At 33.8% G+C, this 17147-nt stretch overlaps 2 protein-coding genes and 1 pseudogene across 4 annotated transcripts; 2 read left to right on the plus strand and 1 right to left on the minus strand.

The window, feature by feature from the left end:
* Nucleotides 1-6495: 6495 nt before the first annotated feature.
* On the plus strand, nucleotides 6496-7775 carry LOC120174250 (annotated as a pseudogene).
* A 680-nt stretch (nucleotides 7776-8455) lies between these two features.
* Nucleotides 8456-11290, minus strand: LOC120174303 (60S ribosomal protein L7a-2-like). Of its 2 annotated transcripts, XM_039181204.1 has the most exons (7): nucleotides 11182-11290; nucleotides 10511-10558; nucleotides 10228-10429; nucleotides 9941-10110; nucleotides 9701-9829; nucleotides 8787-8879; nucleotides 8456-8701 (listed from the first exon to the last, which is right to left on the minus strand). In XM_039181204.1, the coding sequence occupies exons 1-7, from the start codon at nucleotides 11182-11184 to the stop codon at nucleotides 8570-8572; spliced, it is 777 nt and encodes a 258-aa protein (XP_039037135.1). In that variant the 5' UTR covers nucleotides 11185-11290; the 3' UTR covers nucleotides 8456-8569. The 2 variants fall into 2 exon arrangements, with proteins under 2 accessions (XP_039037135.1, XP_039037134.1); XM_039181203.1 differs by having other exon boundaries at nucleotides 9701-10110.
* Nucleotides 11291-11440: 150 nt separating this feature from the next.
* LOC120174302 (protein DEK-like) lies at nucleotides 11441-15934 on the plus strand. 2 transcript variants are annotated; one of them, XM_039181202.1, is made up of 11 exons: nucleotides 11441-12044; nucleotides 12134-12167; nucleotides 13006-13085; nucleotides 13156-13215; nucleotides 13391-13501; nucleotides 13597-13677; nucleotides 13780-13848; nucleotides 14464-14956; nucleotides 15181-15278; nucleotides 15363-15393; nucleotides 15476-15934. In XM_039181202.1, the coding sequence occupies exons 1-11, from the start codon at nucleotides 11661-11663 to the stop codon at nucleotides 15646-15648; spliced, it is 1614 nt and encodes a 537-aa protein (XP_039037133.1). In that variant the 5' UTR covers nucleotides 11441-11660; the 3' UTR covers nucleotides 15649-15934. The 2 variants fall into 2 exon arrangements, with proteins under 2 accessions (XP_039037133.1, XP_039037132.1); XM_039181201.1 differs by having other exon boundaries at nucleotides 11442-12044; nucleotides 13777-13848; nucleotides 15476-15931.
* Nucleotides 15935-17147: the final 1213 nt, after the last annotated feature.

The following is a 17147-nucleotide window of genomic DNA, read 5'->3' on the forward strand; positions in this document are numbered from 1 at the left end:
GAGGTCATTGGGGTGTTAAAGACTAAATTTTGGGGGGAAAGATGAGTTTCAAAGTAGTTTTTTGGGGGTGGGGGGGTGGGTGGGTTATGCATGTTTAAGGTCATGGGGTGTAAAAACTTAAAATTACGAGAGCCAACAAGGTTTCAAAACTTACCAGAAAATCAAAGCTAAACCTTAAGTCTGAAACTGACACATCTAGAGATAGATGGATGGATGAGTAAAGGTGATATTGGCACGGCTCAATCAAATTAAATGACCCAAAAAAGCATCAGGAAATTTGACTTGATTGAGCCGTTCCAACATCCCCCAGTTTTCAGATATCATCCAAAACATATGCTTACCGGTTCAACAAAAGATGTTTCTCAGACCAGACAGACATCAAAACATAAAATTGCCACCCACTCTATCCCTCTCCTTGTTGGATTTTCGTGTTGTTTTTCTTCCCGTTATCGAGTTTGCCGATGAAAACCATCCATGATTGCAATAGCAAAGTAATAAAACCTGGGGAAATCTGCAACAATACTGAATTATTATGATGAGAAAGTGGAAAATATGATGGAAGAAGGTGTAATATATATGAATATTAGAATGGTTGAGATGTCACAATCTTTGCTGGATCCAGAAAACTCACTATTTATATTAAATTTATCAGAATATGTTTTCCATTATTTATTTATTTTTGACAAAGGTTTTCCATTATTTAGTTTAGTGGTTGATGACATTTCACATAATTAAGTACCCAAAAACCTCTCTTAATTTCCATTATTTAACAATATGGCTTTGCTGTTTCATCTCTACCTAAACAAATAAATGATGTGTTAATTTGTAGATTATTCTTTTTCGATATTGTTAATTTTCATTGTATTTTATTTATTTAATTTCAATAAAAGTAACTATTATTTAAAAAAAAACATTGTTATTTAGCTGCTCTCTCCCTCCCCTTCCCCCTACCCCTCTCTATCTCTCTTACAATTTGTGTCAAATTTTATCGTTCAAATCAACTTTTTATTCTTTGATTTTGTTTAGTCGGGGGCGGTACCGATTTTAATATTGGTTTTCGACCGCTTGTTGTCTTTTATCTTTTTTTTTAGTTTTTTAATAAGAATAATTATATCTTTGTGACATGTTTATCTCTGTTTATGTGACACTTTTTCTATGCCTTTTGGTAGTTTTAGGTCATTTGGCCGTTGTTTTCGTTTCTCATTTTTCTCAGGGTTGGATTTGACATCGCCACGACTGATCAAGATGGCACTTATTTTTTATCATGCTGATTTTCCCTACTTTGGACCCTCGAATTGATTTGGATACGCATTTAGCGCTCGAAATAGTTTTCTCACGTCGCTTGACTGTGATTTGCGATTTTTCGGTGATCTTTCAATAATTTCATCACCTTTTTGTAGTTCATTTACCGATGCAGTCAGATTTGTTCGTATATTTATCTTGTTCGAGCATTGGTTATGATTTTTTAACATTTTTCTTTTATGGTCATTGTGTGATCTAGGTGACTAGTTTTTGTGTCAATGGTTATAGGAAAATATCATAATTATAACTTAGTTTACATTTATAGTTATGCTCTTAAATCTTCATTGTAATTATTGATATTTTTTTTAATAAACTAGAGGATTTCTATAAAAAAAAAATATTAATTATTTCTAATCAAGAGTTCAATTATTTATTCATATTTTATTATGGATCAACGACGTCCGTCTTGGTTGCTCTCCACTTAGCAAGCCTCCCCTCCAAGGCTACCGCTTCTCAACATCATAGACTAAAGTCCTTTGCGTACGCTCCACCTTCGTAAGACTGACTGTGCTTGAACATCGATGCCTCGGTAACATCCATCATTGGTTTCTATTCTATTGGAGCTCTATTCCGCTTTAGCGATGATAGCTGGATCGTTGGGTTTCGGAAACCTGTCGGCATCATCACATCTCTTCAAGTCGAGTAGTGGAGTCTCTATATTTGTCTTCAAGTGACATAGACCCACGATTTCAAATGGTTCCAAGTGCAATCATACTGTTTGGAAGCCGTGAAATTTGTCATTGCCCTGAACGCAGACTTAATCCCTCCCCCCTGGTAAAAGTCATATATTCCTTCGAAATCAAACTTGGTTTACAGAGGAGTTTCTTTGGATCTCATGAGAATGTAATAGGGTGATTGATTGACTGGCGAAAATGTCTGCTCGTGATCACTATCAAGCTTCATTGCTTGATTCTATACCGCCCGACATTCAATTACTTGTTTTAAGGACTATATCGAGACATTCGTATTATAAAACTGTTCATATTTAAATTATTGGCTTGAAGCCATCTTTCAATTAAAAAATATTTTAAATAACGCCAATCTCATATTTATAGATGATTTATATAATTTTTTCAAATAGGTGCGTAAATTGCATTAGCCATAAATGATATCATATATAATAATATTAGAAATACATTCATGATAATCATAAGTTGAATATAACGATGAGCGATTAGTGATAACCTAACGAATAAAAACATGAATAATTGAGATAACGATTTATAAAAACGAAACATTGACATCTAATGAATAAATTTAACAGATTCCTTTAACAAATAAATTAATAAAAATATTGCTTACAACATAATTTATGTCCAAAATGATTATTTTATTGAATTTGCATTATAAAGTTTGAGGACAATTATTGGACAAAAGAGGAATATGAACAGCTACAACCAGAGGCGATACTCGTGAGCTGTTCATATTCCAGTTTTTCAGCAAACATCGAATTTAACAGACGGCCTATACGGTAGTGGAAAATGGTGCCCATTATTGTTTGATTTTTTTTCTTCACAATGCATCAAATGGGAAAATATCATAATATTTTTTATATTAGTTTATTATATGAGTTGATATTCAAAGTTAACAAATTTTTTAAATTGATATATGAGCTATTTTATTTATTTTAAATTAGGGTTTGAATTTAGAAAAAAAAAATTGATATTTATGTTAATGTGTCACTATAAACTGTTTAAACTATTAAATTATCGATGTAGTATTGATCAGCTAAAATGTTGTCATTAGTAAATATATCAATTTAATTGATTATTAAAAGATTGGGTAAAGCACACAAATGGTCCACGATTATATGATATTGCTTTGTTGAGTCGTTGACAATTAAAAGTTATAAAATGATCCCTTGACTATAGGGTGTTACTTTGTTGAGTCTTTCGACTATTAAAAGTTACAAAACGGTCACCCAACTATTTATTATGTTTCAAACTCGTCCTTTTTCATTAAAAAATTAGTAGTCGTCTGAGTTGACGTTAACATATTGACTGAGATATGACAATATTTGATCTCAAAATCTCAAACGACTATCATATCTCAGTCAACATGTTAACACCCAACTTAGACTATTGTCAAATTTTTAACAAAAAAAGACGAGTTTGAAATATAATGAATAGTCGGGTGACCATTTTGTAACTTTTAACAGTCGAGGGACTCAACAAAGCAACGCCATATAGTCGATGAACCATTATGTAACTTTTAATAGCCAGTGGATTCAACAAAGTAATATCCTTTAGTCAAGGGACCATTTTTGTAATTTACCCTAAAATATTTTGTAAAATAAATAAAATATAAAATATTTAGATTGTATATCATCTTGATTTAAATATGCTTGAGGATAAATTTTAAAAAAGAAATTGAATATTTGGTCCAATGGAACCTAAATGAGTTGTTGAGAAGAGTTTAGGTAATGAAAAGATTTATGATAATGCCATTTGGAAAAGAAAATAATAAGTTTGACAAAGCAATATCCAACAAACCAATGAACTTAAGAAATGAAAATTAATTATGATATAATTGGGGAAATGAGTTGGTGGTTTTAATTATTTTTCTCCACCACAAGACACGAAGAACAAGCCATGTATTTGGCTAGTCTATGCCTATTTGTCAATTTTCCCTACAATATAGCTTAAGTGCACATAATTATATTATCTCATCTTTTATTGCTAGGAAAAGGAAAATTAGATTCTACCCACCCCTATAATGTTATGTTTTTCTTTTTAAAAAGATACTATATGTTGCTTGAATTTATAAATGATAAAGATAGAACAAAAAACATATTATATAGTAATTCATAATTATATATTTTTATTATTAAATAGTAATTCATATTAAACTGAGGGGAAAGAAAGACTCCAAATATAATGAACGAATTCCAGCGTGTAAAAATAAAAGCGATAGAGTAGGAAATAGGTCGTACGTGAATGTGTACTGTTTGTAATAATTTTTGTGGGAAAATTTAGGGTGAATTTGGTTTTGTATAATATAAGCTCTCCACTCCAACCCTACCCCGCGAATCTATTATCCCACACGACGCATAAACGGATACTAATAATGTAAAAGGTACCAGCGCCATCACAAAGGACAAATCACAGTAAACTCAACGAATAAAGTCCAAAGAAGGAAAAGACCAGGGTAAAATACAATATATAGTCATTCAAGTATAATTCAATTTATTCTTTTAGCACTGAAGTTTTAAAAATAATGAAATGGTTACTAATATTTAGGGATGGTAGACGGGTACAAATTTGTGAGTAAGTGATGGATTTGAGACCTTACCCATCCTGCATCCGCCCGCCCACTAACTACTCAACATATAAATGTGGACAATTATGAATTTAGGCATGATTTAATTGGCTACTTTGTAAATCTTAAGATTTTATAGGACACGACTTATAATTTAACTAAATATTATGTGTTTGTCATTTATGTTCTAAACTTTAATTATGTCCTTTATTATGACGTTTTATGTATTAAGGCATTGATTTATTTTAAAATCTATGTTAATATTAAATAAGATATATTTAAATAAAATAAGTAAAACAACACCTAAGGCCTCGTACTCTTTTAAAAAAAATCAATGTGACCCTTCACTTTTTTTTGCACCCAATGTGGGTTCTTTGACCAACAACTCCATTTATTTTGTGCTAACGTCACACGTTAAGTAGATCAACATCCTATTTTTTCTCTCAATCTTGCCATCCAACTCAAGAAAATAACTCAATCTGGCCCTCTAATTTTTCTCTTCTATTTTGGTCACTAAACTTTAAAAGTTTACAATTTAATCACTCAACTTTTGAATTGCTCTTATTTCAATAATCATGATTTATTTTATTAATATTTATGTATGATGTGATATTTTTTTCTTTTCAACCAAAGATTTTTTTTTTATTTCATTACCATATTCAATGAACTCAGATTGAGCTTGTAACAAAATTGAAAAACTAGGGATGAACAACTTGACCAGGTAATGAAAGAAAAAAAAAATCTTTGGTTGAAAAGAAAGAAAAATGAAATGAGAGGATAAAGGAGGAGAGTGGAGATTTGGAAATATATAAAGTAGAGGGAATATTTTCTAATTTAATTATAATTTTAGATTTTTTTCAATATAATTTTCAAATTTTAATTTAATTAATATTATTTTAATCATATATTTAATAAAATAAAAATAATAATAAATACAACGTCATACATAAATATTAATAAAATAAATCACGATGATCAAAACATGAGTAATTTAAAAGTTGAGTGATTAAATTGAAATTTTTTAAAGTTTAATGACCAAAATAGAAGAGAGAAGATAGTTGAGTGATGAATGATATAATTTTATCATTTATAATAACATTAAACAAATGGTCAAGGGTCACATTGAATTATTTTTCTTGAGTTGGAGGGCCAGAGTGAGATAAAAAATAGGATGTTGGTTTGTTTAACGTGTCACGTTAGCACAAAGTAATGGAGCCGTTGGTCGACGACGAAAAAAATTAGTCAAATAACCACATTGAGTTTTTTTTCTTGACTTGAAGGTTCACATTGGCTGTAAAAAAATGGAAGGCCACATTGATTTTTTTATAAAAAGTACAAGGATTTTAATACCATTTTGCCAATAAAAAATATTTAACTAAATAAATTATTAATATGACACTTTGAAATTTTATAAAATAAAATATTTAATCAAATATTCATAAATTCAATACAGTAAACAATTCAAGAAATTCATCTCTTTAGATTTACAAATCTTATTAGTAAGGAATTCAAAAGAAAGAAAAATGTATCCGAAAATAGAGTTATTGGGTTTAAAACAGGTGTAAGTTAAAATTGTGAGGCTTAATCTTCTAGGCAGACAAGGGTTTAGATGATATTTGTTTATTTCAGAATGATTAAGCGCTGAATGATTCAAATATTAAATGATTCAAATACTGAATGATTCAGAGACTCTATACGAATTAACTCTGAATGTAAAATACTGTTTGATAATGGCTCTGAATCATTCAAAATATACTTCTGTGCCGAATCATTCAGTATTATTTTGTTGAATCAATCAGCACTGAATCATTTAAAAATAAAAAACAAACAGTCTAAATACTGAACGATTCAGCATTTAACGCTGAATGATTCCATTAAACCAAACAAACAACCCCTTAAACAAAGAGATTGATTTTGGCGCTACCCGAAAACCAGATGCTGGAGATTTTGGCTTCTAACATTCACCTCATTTCTCAGTCTCACCTTCCCCTCCCATCAAACGATTCCAAACAACCAGAAACCCCCCATTTCAACCAACCCAAATCATCACCGAATCCTCAAGAAATGCACCCATTTACTCCAATTCAAGCAACTTCACACCCAAATCATCAAAAACCCACTTCACCAATCCGATACATACCTTTCCAAACTCATCGAGGCGTTAGTCGGCTCCTCCGATATCTTTTACGCACGCCGAGTGTTCGACCAAATAACCGAGCCGTCCGCTTTTGCTTTCAACACCATGATAAGAAGATACGGAATAAATAATTTGGGCCCCGAAGGAATTGACCTTTATATCAGAATGAGACACCAGGGCCTTAACCCAAATAATTTTACTAACCCGTTTCTTTTAAAGGCCTGCAGTGGTCTTAATCAAGGCAGAGGAGTCCACTCCCTGGTTGTCAAAGACAAACGATTTAGTTCCGAGATCCATTCTTTAACTTCTTTGATAACGCTTTATTGTGCTTTTGGTGATGTTGAATCCGCCCGGTTGTTGTTCGATAGAATGAATGAGAGAAATGTGGTTACTTGGACTTGGATTATAACGAGATATGTGAAGCAAAAGAGGTATAAAGAAGGGATTGAATTGTTTAATCAAATGAAGATTTCTGGGGTTGGAATAGATGAATTGACTTTGGTTTCTGTACTCTCAGCTTGTGCTAATTTGGGGGCATTGGAAATCGGTCAATGGGTGCATAAATATGTTGATAAAAAGGGAATATTTTTTAATCCAAAGCTTGGTGCTGCTCTTAGACATGTATGCTAAATGTGGTCACATTGACAAAGCTTATCAAGTTTTTAAAATTTTGCCTTGTAAAGACGTTTGTGTTTGGAATGCCGTGATCGGGGGACTTGCAATGCATGGTTATGGGATTGAAGCCATTGAAAGATTTAGGGAAATGCAACTAGCAGGAATAAAGCCGGATCGGAACACTTTTATTGCGGTTTTATCCGCCTGCAGTCATTCAGGATTGGTGGAGAAAGGAAAGGAGATTCTTCATTCAAGTATTGAGCCGCACATCAAGCACTATGCATGCTTTGTGGACATTTTATGCAGGGCAGGACTCTTGAGTGAGGCTTACGAGGTTATAACTAACATGCCAATGGAACCTAATGCTGTTTTGTGGGGAACTCTATGCTTGTGCTGCTGCTGGCAATGTCGAGCTAGTCGAGGTTGCGATGCAACGGCTGATGGTTCTGGAACCATTCAATGATGGAAACTATGTTCTTATGTCGAATATTTATGTCCGTGAAGGAACGGTGGAGGGATGTGGCTAGTATTAGAAAGATTCTGAAAGATAGGCCGATATCAAGGAACCCCGGCCATAGTTTGATTCAAGTGGACAACGTTGTCCATGAATTCTTCGTTTGAGATGGCAGGCATCCCTGTTCGGAACAGATATACAGCATGTTGGAAAAGGTTGCCCTAACCATTAAAGAATGGAGTTTCTAAGTTCTTGTGTCCATTAATATGTAGGCAACAGTTTGATACAAGAATATGATCTTACTGAAAATCTCATCAAGATCTCCCAGGTATATTTGACTTGGTTCACAATTGTACAATGTTTAACTGATAGGATATAAAATTATCTGAGAATTTTTTTTATCAAATTATCCATGTGATATTTAAAAAAAAATCAAATCAAACCTTTAATAAGGATAAATTAAACGTTCAGTTTTAACAAATATATTTTCTTTTAATTTGAAAGTTCAAACTTGAATAAAGTTTATATTATCTTAAGCAACCTCCCTTAACCTACTATCCAAATGACATCATAGTATTTATTATAATGTATAAGCCTGCAAAAAATTCATCAAAAACAGTAACTACAAGGTATTTTGAATGTTCAACTAGGAATCTCTGGATTTTCCTCTGTAAAAAATGAAAAGAAAAAGAGAAAATAGAGTTTGAATGTTTGATTGCGGCTTCTACTTCAGAGGACCATTTAATCAAAAAAGAAGAAAACCCAGAACTTAAAGTACAACTGGAAGGATAGCAATGGTGTTCTCAAGTCATCCTCTGAGCAGCTTCCTTTGCAAGTAACTTCTCCCTTGCCTTGGTTCGGGCCTGTGACTTCGATCCCATGATACCTCCACCCCACTTCTTCCTGTACTCGTCATATTTGTCGTTGAAGTTTGCCTGCGATATAAGCACCAAGTTAACCATATGATTTATAATATATTACATATATTAACTAGAATATATTCTGTGGTTGTGATTTTACCTTGATTGCTTCAAGGATTTTGCTGAAGTCCAACTTATCCTCGTTCTTAACTGTGGTCAAGCACAAGACAGAAGCGGTTTTCTTGTGGACAATCTACAGTAGTACGACCACAAATACACAAATAAGTAGGCCTATAAACAAACTGAACGCACACGAACGGAGATATATTCATGTTCGTTCATTTAATAAATAAACGAACACGAACATAAACGAGCAATTTTTTTTTGTTCATGTTCGTTTATTAAGGAATATAGCTTGTTCATGTTCGTTTATTTAAATAATAAACGAACATAAACGAACACGAACGAATATAAACGAACACAATAAACGAACAACACAATCACAAAAAAAAAACTTATTCAAACACAACAAACGAATGTAAAAAAAAGTAAACAACAAGAATAACAACTTAAAATTCATTAATATTACCTTCAACTTTAGAGTTAATTTGTTCGAATACGACAAAAATATACATAAATCATAAATAATCTATATGAACATAATAAAGTCTTAAAGTTAATTAGTTCAACAAAACAATCTTCTTGAAATCCAAACAACTTCAATAATCTTCGTAACATATTCAACTTGTCCTCTGTTCGAACATAAATGAACGAACATAAACAAACATAAATGAACGAACATAAATGAACGAACATAAACGAACATATAATCGAATGTTCATGAACGTAAATGAACAAACGAACCCTTTGTTCATGTTCGTTCATTTAATTAAACGAACGCAAAATCTTGTTCATGTTCGTTCATTTAATAAATAAACGAACATAAACGAACTTCCCGCCGTACGGTTCATGAGCGGTTCGCTGAACGTTCAGTTCATTTACAGGCCTACAAATAAGTGAACTCCCTCGATTCTATCGAGGGCAGAAAAGGAAATGAATCTGAAAGAAAAATACCGATCCCAAACGTGATTTCCCCTTGACGATGCAGTAAGGGACCTCCATTTTTCTGCACAAAGCAGGAAGCCACAAAACCAATTCTATTGGATCCACATCATGAGCGATAACAACCAATTGAGCCTTGTTCTGCATTAGGAATAATAAAAACAGCCATTGTTTTAAACAACTTACCATATAAACAGAATGCACAATGCCACACATGCTAAATCGATGATTTTGAAGAAGAAAAAGAGCTACCTGCTCAATAAGGTAGGTGTCGTGGTTAAGTCCGTATTTGACAACAATTGGTTTCTTAGATTCGGGAGCTTTTCCTTCAGCTTCAGCCTGGGCTTTTTTCAGGAGACGTTCCTTCTTAGCTGCCTTGTCTTCTGGCCTATACTTGAGGAGCAATTTGAACAAACTTGTTGCTGTGATAATAAAAAAAATGAACCAAGGTTTAATCCCTACTGTTTAAAACAGGAAAGGGAGCCACAGCAAGAAAGCCGGAAGGGCCAAAACAGGGACATAAGTAAGTTTTAGCGTACCAAGGTTCTTATCAAGAGTCTTGGTAAACTGGTTCAATGCCGGTGGGACCTTCAACCTCTGCTTAAGGATCCTCTTTTTCCTTTGAATGCGGACAACCTTAGGCCACTTCACGAACCGATGTAGATCCTTCTTTGGTGGTAAGGCTCCTCCAATACCAAACTGCTTTGGACGCTTCTCAAACAATGGATTGACAACCTTCTCTTATTTTCAGGAACAAAGAATTATTAAAATCACAATCGAGTTATTTTAGGGTTCAGGTGATTAAGACAACATCAAAATTACTTGTTTCTTTTTGACTGGGACGGCCACCTTTCCACCTCGCTTAGGGGCCTGCATTAACAGCAAATAAAACAAAAACACAAAGATAAACGCTTTTAAAACAAGTACAAAAATACAGCAACATATTCAAACCATGAAACTTACATTACCAATCGTAAAAATAATTAGAAAAGAGATAAAATTTCCAGGATAACAAGAAAAAGACCAATAGTCTTAAAGCTTCTTCAAAACTTATGCAACCCAAAGATTAGTTCTCTAGCTATACTATGACTTATGATAATCTTCAGTGCAATGACTGTACCTTATAATAATCTATGCTACAAGAACTCTTCGTCTGTTTAAACAGTCGGACATATTCTTATCAGAAACTCAACCAAACCTGAACAGATAAAATAATAATAGCTTTCGCGGATCTGTTCATTTCCGATTGGATGCTCATTTTTTCCTAAAATTTTCAGAATATTATAAAAATCAAGTCTTTATAGTAAGTTTGGCATATGATCATCCTCAAACTTGATTTATACAACACTAAATCCAGAAAACAACACTAAGCTCAGGGAACTGCATGCATCGGAAGCCAAAAAAAAAGCAGCAGCAGAAATTGAAAATGCATTTAAAGAGAGCAATTGAAAAGAAGAAAACTGAAGAATTGGAAATGGAGTTTCCAGATTTACCATTCTATGCACCTCTTTAGGTTTCTTCAAAGCTTTTATGGTTAAGAATGGCGGAGGAAAACCCTACCGAGAGAGACGAAGAAGAAGCGGAAGGATTGAAATTTATATAAATATCAATTAACAAGTTCTATGTCTGGGCCGGTTTAGGAAAAATATGGGCTTTTGGGATCCTTACATATCTGAACTGTTAACGGATATAAAACTAACCTAAAGTCCAATAAAAAAGCGAAACTTGCTTTACCCCAAAATTTGTTTTTGATTCCCCGCTCGTTTCTTGCCACTTTGATCTAATTCTTATTCTTATCTGAAATTTTACATTTTGCAGTCCAATTCAAAAGCATCAAAAGACCATCTTCTTTTCATTTCTCTGTACTGGTTGTCAGTTGTCACCAGAGCTACTTACTATCTTTTGAGGGTTCCTTTCAATTCTAGGGTTTTAGTAAAAACCCATAATTTTGGTTGTTTGATTGGCAGTTTCTATGGAGACGGAGACACTGGACGAGAGCAAACCGGTGGAGGAGGAGGCTGCTCCAGCTGACAATAAAGAAGGGGCTAAACAAGAGAAAGAAAAAGAGGAGAAAAACATTTCTCGGGAAAGTGAGGAAAAGAAGGAAGATGAAGAGAAAGTTGAGGAGACTATAGAGGAAGATGAAAAGGAAGAGAAGAGAGAAGAAGGTACTAAAGAGGCCAAAGGTAGTAGTCGAAAGCGAAGGTCTAGGAAACCCAATCGGGATTCATCGGAGAATAAAGAGCCTGTGACACCGAGTAGTGACAGGCCGACAAGGGAAAGGAAAGTCGTTGAAAGATACTCGGTTACACCTGTTTCCAGGTCTTCCACTCCCAAACCTTTTTCAATTGAAAAGGTATTTTTCTTAGCTAAGGATTTGATTAGTTTTCGGCCATACTTTTGTTCCCGTCATGTTTCTTTGTTTTGATCTTGTGTTGCTTTCAGGGTCCTGGTGCACAGCTTAAAGACATTCCAAATGGTATGTATCTTTTGCTTCGAATTATTTCGAATCCATCGGATCTGATAGAACTTCCATTCTTTATTCAATTATGAACAATTGTTGAACTAAATTTTGTTGGATACTGTAAACAATCTGAGTTTTGGTTATTAATTTTGCATTATGAAGCCTGGAAATGAAAATTTTAGTAATTGCATTCAAACTCGGTAATCGGTATTAAAACTGGGTTTATACAATTTCTGTGTGTAGATTTAACCATTTTAATTGTTGTTAAGCTTGATTAAGTATTAATAAGTAATGGGAATGGATGAACCCTTGGCTTAAAGTCTAAAGTTTTATAACTTCGTAAAAATAGGCCTCTATGTGAAGCCTTTTGAACTGCTCTGATAGCAATATGTGCTCAAATCACTTGTGATACAGATGATACAGTAATATTTAACTATTAATATTTAGTACTTATATACTTCAGGATAACAATAATCTGAAATTATTAGAAAATAGGGAAAATTGAATAAAGAAAAGTTAAACAGAAGAAAAGAAAAGATATCACAAGTTTCACCCTTAGGGTTGATAGCATCACAAAATCAAGAAGAAAGGAAGCCTAAGCATCACAGTTAGGGTTGATTGAATTGCAAATGCTTGGACTCTAGTCCCAAGGCTTATTAGGGTTTCGCATCATTAAGCTCTTGCAGTTTTCATTTAATATTTGGTTCTCAAGATCGTCTTGGATGACAGACAGATTCTAATCTTGTCATTTGATGGTATTTTCTATCAAATAGTCCTTTTTATATGTTTATTTTACTTTGTTGTTACTGCAGAGTCTGGCCTATTTTTTCTCTGATATTATGAACTGTTTCAGTGGCTTTCAAGTTGTCGAAGAGAAAATTTGATGATAATCTGCAGATGCTTCATATGATACTCTTTGGAAAGAAAGCAAAGGTAATCGAGCTATCTTGTCTAGTTGTTCCATGATCCTTTTTTATGTTTATTTTTTTTTTTACTTTTACAGCCACAAAGATTGAAGAGAAATATTGGCCAATTTTCTGGCTATGTTTGGGGTCAGAATGAGGTATTTTATTTGATCTCATGTAAGTTGGTTAATTCATTTTTATTTTTTTCCTGTGGTCCACCACCTGAGTTCTTCTCTTCTTCATTGTAGTAATATATGTTTAATTTATGATAGATTGCCTATGATTATTCACAAGTAAAATCTTCTTAAACCCATTGTTTTCTTTTTTCAACAGGAAAAACAAAAGGCTAAAGTAAAGGAGAAAATTGAAAAATGTGTTAAAGAAAAATTAGTTGATTTCTGTGATTTGCTGAATATTCCAATCACAAGGGCCAGTGTACGAAAGGTCAGTAAGAAACATATACTATAATACATTAAATATACCGATGTTTATGTAGTAAGTGTGCATCTCTATTTAGGCTAACTGATTTCAATTTTCAGGAGGAACTCTCTGCCAGATTGTTGGAATTTCTGGAATCACCCCATGCTACAACTGACGTTCTACTTGCTGACAAGGAACAGGTACACTGTTATTTCTTAATCTTTGTGTGCTATGGAGTATTGGGCATGATTAACCGTGTGTTTGAGATAGAATGAGATTCTTTATTCATCATGTTTTCAAAGGGTAAAAAGCGTAGAGCTACACCAAGCAAAAACATTGCTTCTGGGGAAGCATCAGATACATCAGCCAAGGTTTGTCTTGTCTGGTTGTGTTCCATTTTGATATATACAAGCATGCATGCAACATACATACGTATGTACGTATGTATATAACTTTTTTTTTACTTTCTTCATCTATGATCGTAGAATAGTGATTGTTTCTGCATGTATTGATTTGCAGTTTTTAAATTTATTGAATCTGTTGTAAACCTCCTCCGTACTGAATTTAAGTTTTTTATTAATGTGGTATTTTTTTAATGTTCATTAGCATTAAGCCATCAACCACAAAGGATTTATGCTTGGATGTTAAAGTTCTCTTATTATGGATCTTTATACAATATATTGGTCAAAGGTGACATCACCAAACAGTTCTTTTGTTAATGCTATAAATGAAATTAACAAAATTGATTTTTAGCTGATAAGGATGGAGTTTTAGAATTGTCAATTTGTCATGTTTCTTGTAAGGGTCGTTAAATAATGTCAGGCAATCCAGATTGGTGCTCTAACGAGCTGTACGGGTTGTTCCTGCTTGAGAATGATGGCTTCTCTCTTATGTTTATCTCTCTGCTTGATATTTTATCTATAAGGAATTTTTGGTGGCTGAGAGTGTTTGGTGCTTGTTATATTGTTCCCGGTTTTGCTCTGCAGAAGCAACGAAGCACACCCCAAGGTAGAGGAAAGCGCAAGCGTTCGTCGGAAGTTGAGGAAAAAGATGAAGATGTTGAATCCCCTGTTAGTAAAGATGATTCTCATGAGGATGATGCGGACACTGCACACAAAGAAGTGAGTGATGATGAAGAGACTAAATCAAAGGAAGAAGAAGAATCCAAGAAGACAAGTGAGAAAAGTACTTCGAAAAAGAGTGCTACGGATCATCCAGATTCAAAATCCAAGAAGACATCGGCATCTGAAAAGAAGGCTACCCTTGCAAAATCTAGCAGAAAATCTTCCGGATCAACTTCAAAACAAGGTGCTAGTCGTGATGATAGGACTCCGGGCTCTAAATTAAAGGGTTCTGCATCGAAAAAACAGAAGGTTGAAAAGGAAAGCTCTAAAGATGATAGGTTTTCCACCAAAAACAAGGTTACCAGGAAGAAGCAAACTACCAAATCACCAGAAAAGGTTTCCACCAAGGCTCAAGGTGATTTCTTTAGCTATACTGTTGAAACATGTGCATGTTTACTAAGACTTTGCATTCACAAGGGTTTTACTAAATTTGCATGAGTTTCTGTGTGCTGTTGGTATTATAAAAAGAAAATCTTCTAGGCCAGGGATATTTGAAGTGTTTTTTTGCATTATAATTTTTTTTTTGAAGGAATGCTTTTATTAATTTGATTGTCATCAATTGAGTTTATGGCATTACAGATAAAGGCAAAAGCAACAAGAAGCCTAAAGCAGAGCCTAGCAAGGAAGAGATTCATGATGTAGTTGTAGATATTCTAAAAAAAGTGGACTTCAACACCGTAAGTAGTATGCACAGCTGTGCGTTTCGAGATGAAACGATAATCAATATTCTATTCTCAACTTTTCTTCTGTTTTTGATGCAGGCAACGTTATCGGATATTCTTCGACAACTGGGTATGTTTCCGTTTATTTATTAAAGCATTAAGTTAGAGTTTCAACTCTTAGACTCTCTAACTATAAGATTTGACCATGTCAGCTACGCACTTTGATCTGGATTTGATGCATAGAAAGGCTGAGGTGAAGGATATTATCACTGAAGCGATAAATAACATGTCTGACAACGATGATGAAGAAGGGGAGGAAAGTGAGGAGAATGCTGATACAGGTGGCGATGCTGATAAAGACGGGAATGGGGACAATGATGCTTAGTTCCCCGGGGAGTTACATACCACCATGTCGAACGTGTAAGATATCTGCAGTCATGGTCATTTATAACCTTCGGGATTTTTCCTGCAATCGTTCAGTTATAAAATCGTAGTTTGTTTTAGGTGACTGATAGGTGGGCGTGTAGCGTAGGAGTTATCAACTCTTTGGTACTAACTTATTGCTGATCTGGCATCAACTTACATATTTTGTAGGTTTTGTGGTGTTGTGTATCTTCGTTGAAAATTGAAAATGTTGAAGTTGTATTTGATTTGTGTAGTTATACTTCGACCAGTGAATGGTTTAGTAAATATGTAAAGATGGGATTGCAGTTGTGCTATCTTGCGTTGTTCTATTGTCATCCTCTGCATCTCAAGTTAGTCTAAACGATTATGTTAGTAGAACAATTTTAATTTATCTTTGTTGTATTAGTTTCTTTGTCTTCATTGATGAGTTTTCCACTATTTTTCTTTCTATTCTAGTTATAATGTCCTGATTTTTCTTTTTTAGTATCCATGCTTAATATAAATTATGAAAAAAACAATGCACCATTTTTCAATTACATTTATGTATTTGCACCATCTTCCCATAATATCCAATCCTAGCTTGGTTAAATGAAATGACGACAATTGTAAGCATTCAAGATGGAGTAAGAAGTTCATACACGATCCATAGCCTTCATTGATGGTCGAGTGTCGAGAAGGGCTGCAAGCGAAGCTGCAAAGGGGAGTTATTTTGGGATCGTCGCCATTGTCCATCTCCTCTAAAACTTGGTGGAGCGAATCAGCGTTGCAGGGAAGGAGTGGACCTTCATTGTTGTACTCGAGCTCGGTGTCTTCTAACATCTGGAACAACGGGTGGTTGGCGAATCTGCCCTTGGGGTCCAAGTAGACAAGAATTGGGATTTTAGATTTTAGTACATTTAACCCAGTAACCCACTAACTCATTAAAGCTTTAACTCAATAAAAATTAGGATATTTAATTTGTAACACCTTAATCTGATACATCACAAAGTCGATCGATTAAAATGCCACACAAGACTACCGAAGTAGTCAACACAAAAAATTCTTTATTTACTTATTAAAACGACGATTTAAACCATTTAAAGTAAAATAATTCAAACATATATATATATATATATATATACACAAAGTTTACATTGGGAGCTCCCAATATAAGTATATCAAAATAGTACAACTGGATATTACAAAAAAAAATCACAACCCAAGTACATGAAGGTCTATGAAATATATATGCTCTCTAAGAATATAACTCGAGACGTACTATGCTTCTCACTCAGTTTGGAAAGCTACTGTTCTAAAGGCTCCTCGAATGCTCCTCCTAAATACATGCACACGAAAACAAATTCCGAACGCTGAACTCACTAACCGAGTGCTACACTAACAACTAAATCATATTAAAAGTGTTCATTAAATGCTCATGCTATCGAGTACAATAAAAATAGTGAGTATACTCGTATACTTTACTCTATACTCTAGTGTAGA

This window comes from Hibiscus syriacus, unplaced genomic scaffold, assembly GCF_006381635.1.
Source record: "Hibiscus syriacus cultivar Baekdansim isolate YM2019G1 unplaced genomic scaffold, ASM638163v2 tig00112044_pilon, whole genome shotgun sequence".
Taxonomy (NCBI): domain Eukaryota; kingdom Viridiplantae; phylum Streptophyta; class Magnoliopsida; order Malvales; family Malvaceae; genus Hibiscus; species Hibiscus syriacus.